The sequence below is a fragment of the Rattus norvegicus genome, chromosome 14, assembly GCF_036323735.1.
Source record: "Rattus norvegicus strain BN/NHsdMcwi chromosome 14, GRCr8, whole genome shotgun sequence".
Lineage (NCBI taxonomy): Eukaryota > Metazoa > Chordata > Mammalia > Rodentia > Muridae > Rattus > Rattus norvegicus.
The window spans coordinates 65,121,478-65,137,852 of record NC_086032.1 but is presented as its reverse complement, the minus strand read 5'-3'; the positions used below and the strand labels follow the sequence as shown (position 1 = coordinate 65,137,852).

General features: G+C 40.9%; 1 protein-coding gene across 1 annotated transcript in view; it reads right to left on the bottom strand.

Annotated features, from left to right (window-relative positions):
- Adgra3 (adhesion G protein-coupled receptor A3) overlaps nucleotides 1-16,375 on the bottom strand; it is a 103,532-nt gene that overhangs the window by 51,097 nt on the left and 36,060 nt on the right. Inside the window, exons 3-7 of the mRNA XM_039092758.2 lie at nucleotides 11,776-11,847; nucleotides 8,446-8,517; nucleotides 6,583-6,654; nucleotides 4,487-4,647; nucleotides 2,065-2,278 (exon numbers count right to left, since the gene is read on the bottom strand). Coding sequence (XP_038948686.1) covers nucleotides 2,065-2,278; nucleotides 4,487-4,647; nucleotides 6,583-6,654; nucleotides 8,446-8,517; nucleotides 11,776-11,847 — 591 coding nt within the window. The remainder of the gene's footprint in view (nucleotides 1-2,064; nucleotides 2,279-4,486; nucleotides 4,648-6,582; nucleotides 6,655-8,445; nucleotides 8,518-11,775; nucleotides 11,848-16,375) is intronic.

Sequence of the window (16,375 nt, the reverse complement as noted above, 5' to 3'; positions counted from 1 at the left end):
TAGGCCAAGTTGTTTTTCTTAGAATTTTCTTAGAATTATTTTTTTTGTGCTGCTATAAAAAATTGAATGTACTTTAAGTATAACTTCTGAAACAGATTTTTAAAGTAAATCCACCTTAGTCATACAACTTTAGAGTTTTAAATTAACCAAAGCTCTTGTATATAGAAGAGTCTATTATTTGTAAAGTTTTGTTGTAGCACTGGGTCAATTATTATATATACAATATTAATTAATTATATATTAATATATATTTATATATAATTATATATAATATATATTTAATATATAAATTAATATATATTTATATATATAATAATATATAATATATATTTAATATATAAATTAATATATATACAATAAACTCCTTAAGAGTGCATAACTTGATGCATCTTGACATATGTATATGCCTGTGTAATTATCACCACAGCAAAGACAGTGTAACAATGAATGCATCACTCCTTACAATTAACATCAACTCTAGTAAGGAGTTCAGCTGCTGAGGCCAAGCCCCGGTACACCACCCTAATGAGATATTAATAAAGTGCAGGGATGTGGAGACTGGGGTACAGAAAGAGTGAGCAAAAGCGGACAGAAACTAAAGAGGATTTGCTATAGGAAGAACGAAGGGCACTGGGACGTTTGTAAGTGGCTGTGGCCCAAGGTTCCTCTAACACCAGAAACATACAACTGTGGTAGCCTGAGAAGTCAGAGGAGCAGAAGGAGCAAAGGAAAGGCCTGACATCTTACACAGCGAATCCATTCGGGAGCTATGAATACAGCTCGGTGCAGGGCATAGCCCTAGCATTGTGAAGTCCTGTGTGTAAACCCCAGTGAGGCGCTCACTAAACACAGACACACACATTCAGTTGCCACGCACCAGAGACGCAGAGCTACACGCACGTTAGCCGAGCAAACTGCCCAGTCAAATAAAATTTAGTTCTCCTAAGACGAATACAACAGAACCCAGAAGAATCAAGTCATAAATCTTTTCCATGAGACTAAATGTTTTAGATTCTGTAAGCTAAAAAGCAACACGAACATGAAAGATATTATTTAAATGCATATATAATCATCTGCAATACGACTGCTTAGAAATGCCAGTTCTCAGTGGGCCACAGTTGGCCCAATATCTAATGCCTTCACTGTATTTCCTTCACTGTACATTTATAATAAAGTATGGGATTTAACTCAACACTATTATTCTAGAGACTTTTTTTAAAAAACCATACTCAAAACAAAAGTAGTCAGGAGTCCTGACTCCCCTAAGACAACTCAGCTATTTGACTAAGAGAGCAAGGGTTCAAAAGCATCAATTCTAAACACTGGGAGACACTAAGTGGAAATATGCGGGCGGGGCGGGGGGTGGCCTGTAAAATAGAGAATTCAACCCCAAAGTTCCAGAGTTGACTTTTGGTTTCAAGAATCCTTACTTTCTCCACAAGTTTCTTACAGTATCCCTGCCTTGGCAGTGTGGAAGCTGATGTTTTACTTTAGAGAAAATCCAAGGCACGCTCTAGGCAGGCAAGTGGGCAAGAGAGAAGAAACCAAGAGGATACTCAGTACCATATCCCGAAAGGGGAGCACACATGTGTTTGGCTGTTTTACACGTTATAGAGTTCATTCTGACCAAGCAACCACAGGATTGACATCTTAGTTACACTTTTACACTAGCAGTGAGTGGGTGGGGATATAAAGGGGAGATAAAGTTTCTTAAAACAGCATTATTCAGAAGACAAAATAGTGAAAGAGTAGTGATTCCTAAAAGACAAATAAAAGCTCAGTAGCAGAAATGGCTAGCATTTAGGTTTAGCACTAAAAGTTTACATTTTCCTCTTAAAAGTTCAAAGAAAAAGACTTCAACTTTTAGTGTTTCCCTTTTATATTCAGCTTGTTCTTCCAAAACTAGATGAGAAGATAGTTAACTAATTTAAAAGGGTGACAATAATAATCAAGAGAAAGGAATGTCCTATCTAGGGTGTTTTTAAATGGGGGGAAAAGAAGCAATTGGCAAATTCTGGCTAGACACTGCAAGTCCAAAGGGCAGCAAACGCAAGAGCACCGTACCTTGCAATCAAGGAGCAGTTGTGAATCATGCTTTTCTCCACAAAGATCCCTTGAGACTCATCGGTCTCAACAATGCGCCCATCCTGATACCACAGCACTTGCATGTCCTGGTCTATATAGGAAGCCATACACTGGAAGGGAAGGCTGTCTCCTTCAAACACAACCTGGCGGTGTGATGGAGTCATGTAGAAGGACGGCAGTTCAAGGGGAGGACCTAGACCGAAAACAAAGAACCAGGTGAACAGAAGCCCAAGCCAGTCATGCACTACACTGAGAAACTAAAGACATTCTGTGGAACTTGATGAAAGCTGAAGCACAAACACGCCTCAGAACTGCCTTCTACTGCTGCCCCAATGTGTCTTTCGAGTCCACTCACAGCTATGGCTCCCAACCTCCCAGGGTCATGCCCTGGAAACTTGGTGCCCAGTGTGGCAACGCACAAGGTGATGAAACTTTTAAGAGGACGGATCTCCTGAGAGATGCTTAGGTTAGGGGAGGCGCTGCCCTCACAAACTGATCTCCTGGAATGAGTCTACCAAGAGAAGTAGGTATTGCAGCCAGAGCCCGACGAGTCTTAACATGTGGCTTCCTGTCTTGAGACGTCAGCCCCTATTTCCACACATACTCCTATCTGCATGATGCTATTACAATGATCAGAGGCCAAAACAAGCCAGAAGCATGATCTTGAGCCCCAATCCAAAACTGTGAACCAGTAAATAAATCTCTCTTATCTCTAATGCTACTTGGCTTTATATATTTTGTTATAACAGAAACAGACTAAAGGTCATAGTTTATAACAATGTTGGAAATGAAAGCATCTGACATTCATTCCTGGTATGCAGAACTCTTCCTTTCCAGAAATGCCCCAACAACACACCAACAAAAAAACGGAAGCAAGGAAAGGCCAAGTCTAAAGTACTGAGATCTACAGACCAGAGCTACAGAAGAAAATGTCTGTTGTTGCAATATAAAGACACATTTTGATGATCTTATTTCCTTGGATTAAAATGCTTTCTCCCGGTTACAAAATTATGTATATTGTGGAAATTTTAAAACATTTAAAGAAAAAAGTTTTTTAAAAAATAAGATCCTTTCTTTCAATCACTGTTTAAAACATAATTCCTTCCTGTGTCAGGAAGGGAAAGATTTTACACATATTTTGTGTACAAAAAAATGTATACAAATACCACTGGGTTATTAAAAAAACTTTAAAATCTTTAGCTCATTTATCTAACATAACAATTCTGTTGTTAAAAATCAAAGCCAAAAATATGCAAAAATATATACAAGGAAATTAATCACAGTGTTATTTATGGAGTGAGAAGTTATTAACAAGCTAACCATGCAGGAATGAAGCTGTTACATTACAGCTACAGGATGGACTCTATTTTATGCGTAAGAAGTGGGCTTACGTTATTTCACCTTTCCCCAAGCTATGGTTAGGAGTAAGATGGCTTTTTTGTTCTAGAAAATACAGGAAAAGCTGCAGAAGTTATGCATTAAACTCTCAATCCTAGCAATCCCTGAATACCATGAACTAAGTACACAGTTTGCTAGCTCTCTTTGAGCTTTTGCTTCATATTTAGTCTTAATTTTCATTTGGAGACCATACCTTGCTTGCAAAATAACAATGTTACTGGTAATAAGGACAAAGGGGAGAAAGACAAGATCATTTATTTTGTGTCTTTTTGTCCCTATGGTTCATTTTTATCATTTTACACAGTAACTGTGCTATTTCTCTCACACCTGCAGAAATTTCCCAAACTCATGATTTTCAGTAACTGCATGCTACGTTATTGAATGGAAATGCCAAATGTCATTCAACTATTCCTCTATAATTATGAACATCTGCATATGTTTATATACAAAGAGATCAATTCCTTTAAATTAACTCTAAGATATAGAATCCTTGAATCTAACTATATCCTTTTTGAACTGACATACACTGCTGAACCAGAGTTCAAAGGTCACATTACAAAGTTAGGAGTGTGACTTAGTGGCAGGACACTTGTGTAGCTTGTGTAAGGCTGAGTTTGATTCCCAACACAGCAAAACACAAATTATAAGCAAAACCCAGAGGCTACTATGGAGTCTTAGTCCTACAAAAAAATAGTGAGAGCATTCTGAGATGGACTTACTCTCAACACCTTTCCCATGTGCCTACTGGAGGAAACATGGACACTCTGCTAGTCTCTGAAAGTGTCTTTCAACCTGCTCAGATCCAAGAAGAGCCACCCTAGAGGCCAAGGGAAGACTGTTTTGTAATCTGGCTACCTTAAACACTGTACATCATGTATTACTAAATTCTTCAAGATTAATCGTTGTGCTGAGATTCTGTCACAAGAACTTCAGAGTCTATGGAGAAAAACATGATAGCATATCAAAACAGGATACACACTTCTCAGTTTGGTTTCTCTCTTACCACAAGTCAAGAGCTCCTGCTTTACCCCTGTGACTGGCTGGGCCTGCAGTGACTTGGGATAAACACATCTGGTGTCCCGCACAGTGATGTTTCTCTCCTTTACCCAGCGATGCATCCACAGAATGTTACAGTCACACAGAAGGTACTCAGTCTGAAATTCTCTGTAACACACAATTGGGAAGGCTGTGAAAGCATGATGTAGCTGTGGGCTCTGGACTGGTTCCTTTCTGTTATAATATGGGCCTTTTTACTGTAAAGCACAAGGTGTATATCGTAAACTGGTTACAGTCCTTCCCTGATACCCTGTCTTTCAAAATGCCAAATCCCACCAATACAGGATCCTGGGACTGCTTCTTATCAATGCTAACATAAATAATAAAACGGAACACTCAGTCAGACATCTTCCTTATCCCTCTCTTCTATGCAAATCTCCGAACGCTGGGGTTTTGTTTTGGAAGACCAGGTCCCAACATCCTAGCAAGCCTTTACTTTTTACTGGTATGGGATGATCTTGAAGCCTTCCCAAATTTTACAGCATCACTGCCATGTTCTTAGATCAATTGCTGTCACCTCTATTGTTGACTTTGGCGATGAAATAGCAACACAGAGGAGTACAGGCCTATCTGTGGTTATATTCTGGACAGCTGGCTGGACTGTAAACTTTTAAGGTGGCGACCATTTTATGACGCTCTTCTCCTACACACTGGGTGACTACACAGACAGTAAGAATAAGAATATTTCAAAGTCACTATGAACAACAACCGAGACTACATTTAACAGAACAGTTGGCCTTGTATTCCTATGAGGAAGGAAGATTAGGTTATCAGCCCATTAATGTGAGCACTCCTTTTACTAACCAATGACTGTCCCTTTGATGCGCAGTGTGAGAAATCTAGCTGATAAACTAACTGTGGAGGCTGCCCCTGCAAGCACGGCGGGCATATCTAGGAGGAGGAACAGAGCGTCAGCACTAAGTCATCACTATGGAATGTGGGCCTTAAGATAAATCACACAAGTGCAGAAATGGGCAAGCTTCTAATTCATAGTGGGTTAGCACATGGGGTCATCTCATAGTTTTAGTCAAAAAGTAGGTGAGAGGAAGGACACAATGCAGCAAAAGGATAATAAAGTTTCAAATATTATTATAAGAATGGTTTGATGAATCTCTATTCATGAGTAAAAACATTGCCAATGTCTCCCATTTCTTGGATGAAATTATTTCCCGGATTCCTGCAACTAAGACTCAAAGGCAAGGTTGTCCTTTGCCATCTTATCTGAAGTCAAGCCAAGGCTGGGGTGTGGCTTGGTGACAGACACTTACCTGGCAATGTGCAACGACCAGCACTAAGAGTAGGGATGGGATGGGTGGGGGGCAGCATCTACTAAACAAAGGCATCTGGTCAAGAAAGAGCTCCCTGGAAAATGACTCAACCAAACAAATTATACTATAATAAATAGAATAAAAATGTGATAGACTAGATTCTAGGTGTGATTCTAATAAGAATCAGTGCAATTTATAGGTTAAAACAGAGTAATGATTATCTGGAAATAATACTTTTCAAACATGACTCCTTTGTAGTCTCTGTTTGAAGGAACGAAATATAAAGAAAATTTATATTTAAAATAAATATAAAAAATATAAAGAAGTACAGAAAACTGTGGACATGACTGTCCACTGAGGGACTTCTCAATAAACATTCCTCAGAATAGCAAAAACAAGCAGAGAATTTAAAGTGGAACAGAAATTACGGGACAGAATTAAACCCTTAAATTGTAAAATAGTTCCAGAAATGGCTTTTAGCATTAATTAAGACAACAAAAGCGTGTGGCTCTGACAGTGGAGTCATGGGGACCGACTCCACAGGTCTGCTCTTTCTGACCACAGCAGGGAAGGACACATTGAGAGGAGGTGGCCATCTCATCTGACACATCTCCTGAGTTTATCTATCTCATGGGCTTCAGGCCAGAAGGTGGTTCCTCACTTTGGCAAATCTGAAAGACATTTCTCATAAAAGCTCTTAAGCTACATAGCTAGTTTGTTTTTTTAATTTTCAAGACTGAATATAAATTAAATACAAAAAAGAATTCTTACTTACAAAGACCGCAATGAGCCAAGATAATCGAAAGTTCCTTGAGACAGTGAAGTAAACAGGTTCCCTGAAAGGTTTCTAGAAGAAGAAGAAACAGGTTCACGTCTTAAATTACTCAGCTCCACCCCACTTCTATCTATCTGATCTCATCTCAAATGTCTTATGATCAGAACAGAACGTAACGAAAGAGTTCATGAAGCTGCTTGAATTCTAAACAGAGGGACTGTGCAAACGCCCATGCAACCAGAGGGCAGCAATCTCCGCTTCTCACCATGTGCTGGGCAAAGGCTTTAGCAGGAGGTAGGAGTCTCCTGCCCTAAAAGGAAGACTTAACAGATTCCTCATGGCTTCCCGGCTAGAAGGCCTGATCACATGTCCACTCAGGATCATCCAGAAAAGGAACAAATAAGTAGTTGAAGAAAGAATGGCCATCATGACTGAGTGAAAAGGTAAGCAATAAAATATGCCCTGGTGTGGGGAGGGCTCAGGGCATACAAGGCCATTCTGTAACCTCTCCTGCCCTCTCCCACCCAAACGCTGGACTGTGCAAACTCAACAGGTGTATGCTTCAACTCAACAGTGTTAGTACTATGGTGTGAAATGGGCCAGGGGCTACTCCAAGATGCTTAGACTAAAGCATCTTCCACACCTCATTACATGCCCAGGAGTGGCAATGACGAAGGCACAGTGTGTTTTCTTTGGGGGTGTACTTCTCGCAGGTTGGGGGATAGAAAACAGGTATCCTACATTTTATGGTTCTTTAACCTTTGTTCTATATATAAATACATGTACACATATATGGAGAGATTATACATGCACATTCGCATGTACAGAGAAGAATTTCCATACATAGAAAAGTATCTTACTTAAACATTTGACAAGTTGAGAATATGGCTCACACGTAAAAAGAACAGTATATTAACTCGTAGTGCTGTCATGGTCAACCTTATCATTTTTATCATCATAAAAACATAGAAAATAGGTACTTAATATATGATGATGGTGAGTGTTCAGGACAGTCAGCGCACCCTCTGGGGTTTCTAACATTAAAGTAGTATGTAAACTCTGGAAAAAAAATGACAGCACCATTCAAACACCACAAGATCTAGTCTGTGCACCAAGGACAGATAAATGTGTAGTTTCCAAGAAGGGGAGGTGGGGGCAGAACAGGACACAGGAAGGCACAGGACAGAGACTTGGAGCTTGTGTAAAGGTCAAACTCTCCTCCAAGATATAGGCTGAAACCTTTAGTATGACGGTGCCAACTGTGGAGAGTAGAGAACGATAAGGTGGAGGCAGGGGGACAGCTCACAGCTGTAACAGGGGATTCTTATATTGAGATACAAGCCCTGCTACCACACAGCACTAACACCAAAATCAGTACACAGTGACCTCCAACGAGATCACAGGACTGGTGTGCTGAGATAGTGTATTAGAAGTCCTTAATCTGAAAATCTGAAATCCAAAATGCTCCAAAATATTTGAACTCCATGACAAGAGCATGGAAGATTTCATACCATGAAACTTGTGTTTCATGCAACAGAGTGTTTAAAATATTGTGTAAGATAATCTCCAGGCTCTGATTTGTGGCGTGATTGTGAAAGAGAAATGAATTTGGGTCTCACATACTAAGCATCTCCTTGTGCATGGGAGATCGCCTCAAGTCTGAAAGACTCCTTTAGTGAGGGATTCTCAGCCCATCTTCTATTCTAAGGATACTACATCTCCTGACCCAGTTGTAAGCTTCCTGTCCCTGTGGCCTCTGTAAGTTACTACTTGAGTATTAAATATGCCACTGATGTTTGGAGCCTCTTGGGTACCTACTGGTTCAAATACCTTACATTTTAACAGGGTAGAAATGGTACTTACAGCCGAACCAGATTGGTGAGTCCTCGAAAAACGTCTGCATTCAGACAACCTATTCGGTTGTTTGTCAGGTCCCTAAGGGAAGGGGAAGGGAGTGTCTTTAATTAGCTCTCCTAATTAATACATTCCTGATAGACACAGTAGTCAAGAACAGTAAGACCCTTCTTTTCTGCATCCTCCCTCACGTGAAGTACAAAGGGCAGTCCAGCAAATGGGTCTTGGTTTATCTTCCTTCTGGCACACAGAGACAAGACACTATTTAATTATACTCCAACCACTGGCTCTACAAAATTATTCAGAATAAAACTAGAGTGCTAAAACGAGACTACTCTATCTTACTATGTGCCAGAACTCTTGAGATGCCCTGCAAGTCATCCAAGGCAGGAGACTGAAGAACTTAGCCCAATCCTCCAATTGCATTAACAATTTGACTTCTGTAACTTCATCTTTTACCTACTCAGACTTTCTGACTGTAATGAAGGGGGCACTAAATTAGCTTTTACAAATCTGTCATTTTCTCTCAAGCCAACTGATTTTCAACAACATCTAGATAACAGCCCAATTATTCTGCCAGTCAACCCTAACGTCTAACAATTCCTAGCACACATTACCTTCTAAGTATTTTCCTCTCACTAATCTATAAAGTGCCCTCCTTTCTATTTATGCATAATTATTAACTATCCTTACTATTTAATATTAGGGGAACATACATAAGCAGAAGGGTACCAAGTACCACAGTATTGTCATGGAGGCTGTAGATAAACTTCTCTCCTTCCACCCTGACTGAACTGTTCCACTGACTGAACTCAGTAAGGCTCGAGCACTCCTGCCTGCCCTGTGGTGACATTCTAGCTGGTACATTGTTGCATCTTCCTCTCTTATTTTACCTCCCACCTGGAGGAAGGGATGTAGTGAAGGTTACATTTAACCCGGGTTTCAGGAAAACCACAAGGAAGGCAACTTCAAACATCTCCCTGAATGGCATGCCTTGCATCTTTGTCCCCGCTGAACTTGACTAACTCTGGTTAGCAGTTGTTACATTTTGAACAATTCGATTTTCACTTGGAATGTTCAGAGAAAAATCAGAAATTTATATAAACTAAAATCTCAAAAATATTTATCTATTTCCTTTAATGTCCACATCTGTTTCTGTCATGGAGAAAGACATCCTTTGTTACACTCTGAGCTACACTATAAAAAGGAAGAGGGTACTTAAAGTGCCTATTTCCAAACAAAAGCCTCTCAATTCCAAACCCTGCACTTGGTCACAGCAGAAAATGCATGGTTTTGACTATAAATTGGAAGAACAGAGCATTTGACCTGGGGATCTCCTCAATGAGTTTCCCCCTTACATATTTCAAAAGCCGCCCTAAGTTATCTGGGCAGAACAGGATGCTTTAGCTCTGGTTTCTGCTATGGCTCGTAACCCTAAGCCCCACAAAGCTTGCTCTTATGCTCCTATTGCTCGAGCTCCTTAGGATATTAAAGCCAAGCACTTAATTGTGTCAGATTTCTTAAAGTGGATTTTCCTTTTATTTCTGGGTTTTACTGTTTAAGAAAATGAGGTATCATCTTGTGGGCTGTTGCTTGAACAAGTGTGCCTTGGTACTATTCATTATCCTAGCTCTCTTCTGAGCTTTCAATGATGTAATTACCATTGACTCTTTGGGAAACAATTTCATTATAGCTATGCCTACTTAAATGGAACTTAGGTATTGATAATGAGTTTCATTTGGATTGAGAATCGGCTTAAATTCGTTGATAAAGCCAAGAAGAACGTGAATGGGTTTGGGTTTCAACTACTCCTGGTAGTTAATCTTTCAAAAGCTACTTAATCTTCCTGACTCTAATTATCTATAGGTACAGACAAAACCATGGACACTGACAAAACAGTTTGTGTGGCCATTGAAATGAACAACTTGAAGCCTTGCAAGAAAGCCAGTCTGGGTCTATAAAATCTAGCAACCACTGACTAAATGGCTATCTTTACAGCCCACTGAGTCTACACGTAGGAATCTTTCAGCTTGCAAGCTGTATGCCATAAGCTCAATTACAAGTCAGCTGTTTGGAATTAAGAATGTATTTTCTGGCAGGAAGAACACTGTAAATGGCAATTACCTTCCAAGGCAGGAACACCAGAAGAGCACTTACTGCGCGAAGCAGTGCAAACAGGCTATGGCACAGCCTAGCACAATTACCAGTAATTAAGTTAAATGCTACTGAACAGGATTATTAAACTTTTAGACGGCGGTACTTGAGACATTATTTAGGATAAGGAACTAAGCAAAAGCCTAAGGTTTTCTGAGGCACCTTCGAAACACTGTAAGGAACCCGTCTTTAACTGACAGTTAAGCTCCTTGGGCTGTATCTCAGCATGGAGATGTTACAAATATTAACCTTTCTGCTACCCAAGCAGCTGTGAAGACAGTGGTGACCCAAACAGGGAAGAGATAATGTGTGATGAGAGAAGGAAGAAGTCAGAGGGAAAAAGATCATGAAATGTAAGCATCAGTGACGGGGAGGAATGATGAGAGCTTGGCCCAGGGTAGCACTTTAGCATTCACTCATTGACCTTACTATGCACAGAACCAGAGTTCTTTTCCTTTGTCCTGCTACTCCCCTCTAAATGCACTTTCATCCTCTCTTAAAGAGGCTCAGTAAGCCAGAGTCCTAAGTCCTTGTCTGACAGCCATTCACTCCTAACTCTGGCCACAGAGTATACAGCACATCTGTGTTAACAAATCAAATTTTCTGTCTTTAGTTTGTCTTTTTACATACAAGTCCAGACCAAGGACTTGGGAAGTCAATTCACCCCCACCACAGCTTTGTGCATGCATCGAGAGCCTGAGTTCTTCTACAGAAGTGGGAGTGTGTGTAAGTGGCCAGAGCTCAGCAAATGTCTTCACAAAGAACATTGTGTGGCCTGGTCTATGTGGCTTTAGTTCCTTCACTTTCCAAATGTGAGAACTGTGGCAAGAGGTTAGCTTTCAGAGTAATAAAAGCAACTCTTTAAGCTTTGAAGGAAAAGTACACAAGGAAATGGCAAGCCATTAAATCATTAATAAGAGAGGCTGAATTTCTGTAATTCAAAAGAAGAAGAGTTTGACTGGAGTCAGAGCTTGAGGACTGTCTGTACAGGAGTTACGGCTACAGAGCTGACATAGTAATGAGTTGGTTAGTACAAGAGAGACACCCAAAGCATACTGATAGAACACTTCACTGCGCTCGGCTGGCAGGGCCCTGCCCAGATGAGCCTCTTGTGTCAGGCCGGAATTCACTGCTAACTATTGAAGGAAAGGTTCAGACTCACAAACTGAGCAATTCAAAACTCACAATCTCTTCAGTGAAGACAGTCCCCAAAAGGCACCCGGGGCTATCCTACTAATAAGATTGTTCCGGAGGTCCCTGTGAAAGGAAAAGTAAGAGTTAGTCAAACAGTCACCACGACATCAAATATTTGAGCATGCTACACATTCTGACACAGACAGAATAACCAGTATGGAAGAAAAACCAAAGCAAAGAAGGTTAGGCCAAGATCTCCCCAGCACCGAGTAACAAACTGTGAATTCAAACTTAAGAAATCTGACCTCAAAGCTTCTTTGTTTCAAAGAAAAGCAGATGTCATAAAAGGTTACAGGCTCCTAATCATCCTGAAAATTAAACCAGTTTAAAACATGTGTATCATTTCTTCTGTTTTAATTCCTCTGTCATTTTTATGTATGTGTGGTATGCATTGTTTATAGGCATGTTTGCACACACGGAGAGTGCATGTGCACTGGCTGCATGTACAACATGTGCAAATGCATATGTGCATGCATGCATGAGCCCAAGGATGGCGTCAGGAGTCATGCTCAATAACACTTCCCCCTTACTCATTAAGGAAGGGTCTAATCACATGAGAGCTTGCTGATGGTCTTGCTAGTCAGACTGCTCTGGAGATCTCCTGTCTCATCCTCCCTAGACTGGAATCACAGGCAGGTTGCCATGCCTACCAGGTATTTATGTAGATTAAATTATCGGTCATATAAACTATGGTCCTTACTCTTGCAAAGCTAGCATTTTAACCACTAAGCCAGGTTGCCAGGACCACACACCCATTGTGTGTATAATTTCCTCCTTAGCAGGCTATACTTTTATAATATGTCTGTGTGCATCACATATAATATGATGTGATATATTATATATGAGATATATATCAATCACATCAGTACTTGTACTAATCACAAACATCATTAAACTGAGTTATTCCAAAAAATATCTTTAAAATATGTACTCTGGAAGTCATGTGATTTGCTTTTTTATATTTTTCCCTCCCTGGGATTCTATAGTGATGTTCTCTATAAAGTGAGGTTATAAATAAACACATTATAAATCACAATATATAGACCAAAGCAAGAAAACCAGGAATCCTGTATCTCCCTTCATTTTTTTCTCCTTCTCAAGCAATCGGCCATTCCCATGCCAGTATGTGAGCACAGCAAGGCATCAGTGTCAGTCATGTCCCCCTAGCCAGCCACCTAGGAGAGGGTCAGGTCTAGGAAAACAATCCATTCGAGTATGAGCTAGACCTCTGCAGAAAGTCAGTATTTCCACCAATCTTATAGTAGCACATCCCTTCCAGTAGGTGGCCTGCCCAGATGCTCTAAGTAAGCCTGTGTGTCAGGACCAACTTCAAAATCTTGTCCACTGAGTCAGTGTCCTCTGGTCCTCTGTCTGCAAAACAGATGCCCACAAACAAACAAAAAGTCCTTAAGCTTCTCTTTTCCCTAAGTCGATCTCTAATGGTGGCAACGTTGACCTACGCAGCCACTCGATTCTCCTGTGCCACTTCTCGTCACACATGGGTGCTGACATATACAATGACGGCCAGACAACATGAATGGAGAGAAGAATGCTCACCAAGCCGGAATGATAGGTAACTCGGAATTCCAGAGTCTCTCCTATTTCATCTGGGATTTGAGAAGACATCTAGAAGTAGATCCTGGACTTTAACAATACCTGTTCCTACAACACGGAGGTGGCCTGCATTATAGGTATCTAAAGACTATGGTTCTACCAGACAGTCAAGCCCATGCTCATGCAGTCTCCAAGACTTAGACACACAGTCTCCAGGCAGCCTTCTCAAACCCACTGCAGCTCACATGTCATCAGAGTTCCTGTCTACTTACGTTCAAGAAAAGACTCCAAGGAACAAGCCTTCCAGGCTGAGCAAAGACCTGGGTTTTCTTCCACCTCACCGGAGAGGCGCACTCCATGTCACTGCCCTCTCAGCCAAAGAAGACCTGTGCAGTGCGACTCCCACATGCGCTTCTATCTCTTCTTTTAAAAGCATATTCTAATTACCAAAGCAGCAAAACGACAACACAGGGGCTGCTTTCTGGAAAAGTCGCCTTGGAAAAGTCACATGGCAGAGGCTAGTCTCTGCTCATCGGTGGCAGGTCATTCCCTACTGTAAGCCAGCATTCCTGATGTGTCACTTCCCACTCTGTCCCCGAAGCTGATGCGATGGACTGGAAACCCTGCAGACCACTGCAACTTCACTTTTGTGATTCCTGCCAGTGTCATGGCCCCACTGAGTTCTGTTCACTCCCTTGAGTGTTATGCTTTGGAACTGGAATGTCCCCTGTGGGCTCACGGGTCTCTGCGCGGCGGTGCTACTTTTTAGAGGTGGTAGAAACTCTGGGAACAGAAGCCCCCTGGTTGAAGGGGCTCACTAAGGGTGGGACTTTGAAGGTAAATAGTAGCCAGCCCTTCCCTTCTCTACTTCCTGTCTGCCATGGTGTGAGCTACTTTTGCATACCCACCCAACTTTCATTTGGACTGGAATGGGGCAAAAATGAATCTTTTCTCCTTATAAACCCTCATGCACAAAAACGAAGAAAATGTGGTCAAGTTCTTGATGTCAGGATTTAAGTACATTTTTCATGCTGTAGGAATTCATTAAAGGAACTAAATAAATTTATACCTAGAGCAATTGAAAAATTGATAACCAAACGTGCCATGAAGTTGGTCATCATTAAATCAAGGTGCTGGAGGTAATATTCTTTCAACCTCACTGGATATTTGAAAATGAAGTTGAAAAATAAATTATTGTATATGATAATAATGTCTCAAGTCACACGGGTCCTGTTCAACCCCCATGGCATTATCTGAGTGCAGATTTTAACACAGTTTTCTCATGTATCCTACCTCCTCGGCTATTCTCCATTGCTAGTGATCTTCCTGAGCAGAATTTTGATCATGTCTTTCGGTTAAAACCTCCAAAAGTTCCCACCAGTTGGGGGCGGGGGGTTGGGAGAAAAAAAGGAAAAGTCTTTAGAGCAACTGGCAAAGGTCCCACAGACCCTGACCTTCTAGGTCTCAAAGACAACTCTCTCTCTCTCCCACCTTCCCTCTTACGCCTTCCCTCTTTCACCTATTGTGACCATATTTTGCAGTGAGTCTGAAAGGACCATTTCCATGCCAGCCATGTAGTCACTGGCGGAAAGCCTCCCGCACAATAGAGACTTTTATCGCCAACATCACAGCCTGCAAGAGCATGTTCTACTGGCCTGAGGAAATGAGATACTCAGTCTACAGAGGGTAAGGTGCATAGACAGACAAATGGACAAAACAAGCAGAGTTGAGGAACACAGTTTCATTAACAACCTTCACCTATCAATACATCTATCAGTCAACAACCGAAAGCCACAACAATCACCCAGCTCCTTATCAGGCCAGACAGTGTAAAGAGCATGGGTCTCGCACACTGTTAACACTTCTCAGAGATGACAGTGTCTTGCTGTCTGTCAGTAACTTCCAAGTGATGCTTCAAATGTGTACATGATACAACAGCATATTCCAAGAAGGAGTGATGGTAAACTGCTAATCATTATTAATTGCTGAGTGGGAGTAAATTGCTGAGTTAGGAGATAACATGATCTTTTCACTTCTTTAGTTGTATGCAAGCATCAATAATAAACTTTCTCTTGGTCCTAACTTGCTTAAGTTTGTAAGATCTTAACAGAAGTTTTTCTACATCCTATCTCTTCACTCTCCCGATGAGCACCACTGTCCACCTCAAAGAGGTGAGCATTGGTGTGTAAACAGTCCCTATTTTTCTGATGTTCAATAAACTTAAAAAAAAAATCTCTGCAAATAGAAATATATAATGACAGTCCTAGTTTTTTTTAAAGCATAAGTTTCCTTTCTCTGATTCTAAACAGCTTCAACAAGAGAAACTGACTTCACTAAAGCAGTTCATAAATCTGTGGTCAGTGATAAACTGTGTGTGATTCTACAAAATACCTCTCATGAATAACTGAGCAGTGTAATATGATTTAAAGATACACTTTTTCCTTAATAATAAAGAATTCTTGACATATTATATAATATTTAATAATAGCCATATTAATCAGACACTGCCAAAAAACATTTATAGGCAGACTTTCACATTTAATATTTCTCTCCCAAACAATGCAAACTGTGTCTAGTACACAGCAGTCTAATGTTAGAATATACTGCTAAATCAGAAGGTATTAGGTCATAAAAATCTACCTGAAAAGAAGCATAAGACTTGTTTTCACAAAACTGAAGGCTTGTTTTAGGTGCCTGGTCTCACTGAGGAATGTCACCGTGCAGGCTTGTGTGGCAACACTGGTCCCCAGCTAATGGCACTGTCTTGGGAGGATGAGAAAGCTAAGGTGGGAGCCTTGGCTATTTGATGGGGGGGGGGGGCGCTAGTCTTTCAGAATTACAGTCAACCAGCTTCAGGTGGAACACTCTACCTCCTGTCTGTTGGCACCCTGGGACTGTATCATCACTCTGTGAGGTGATGACCTCACACAGCCCCAAACAGTTGCTCCAGCCGCCCAGCCTATCCAGCCTTCCATGACCTCTCTGTGAACCGTACCCACTGGAACAGTACGCCAACATAAATCTCCCCGCCACCTTC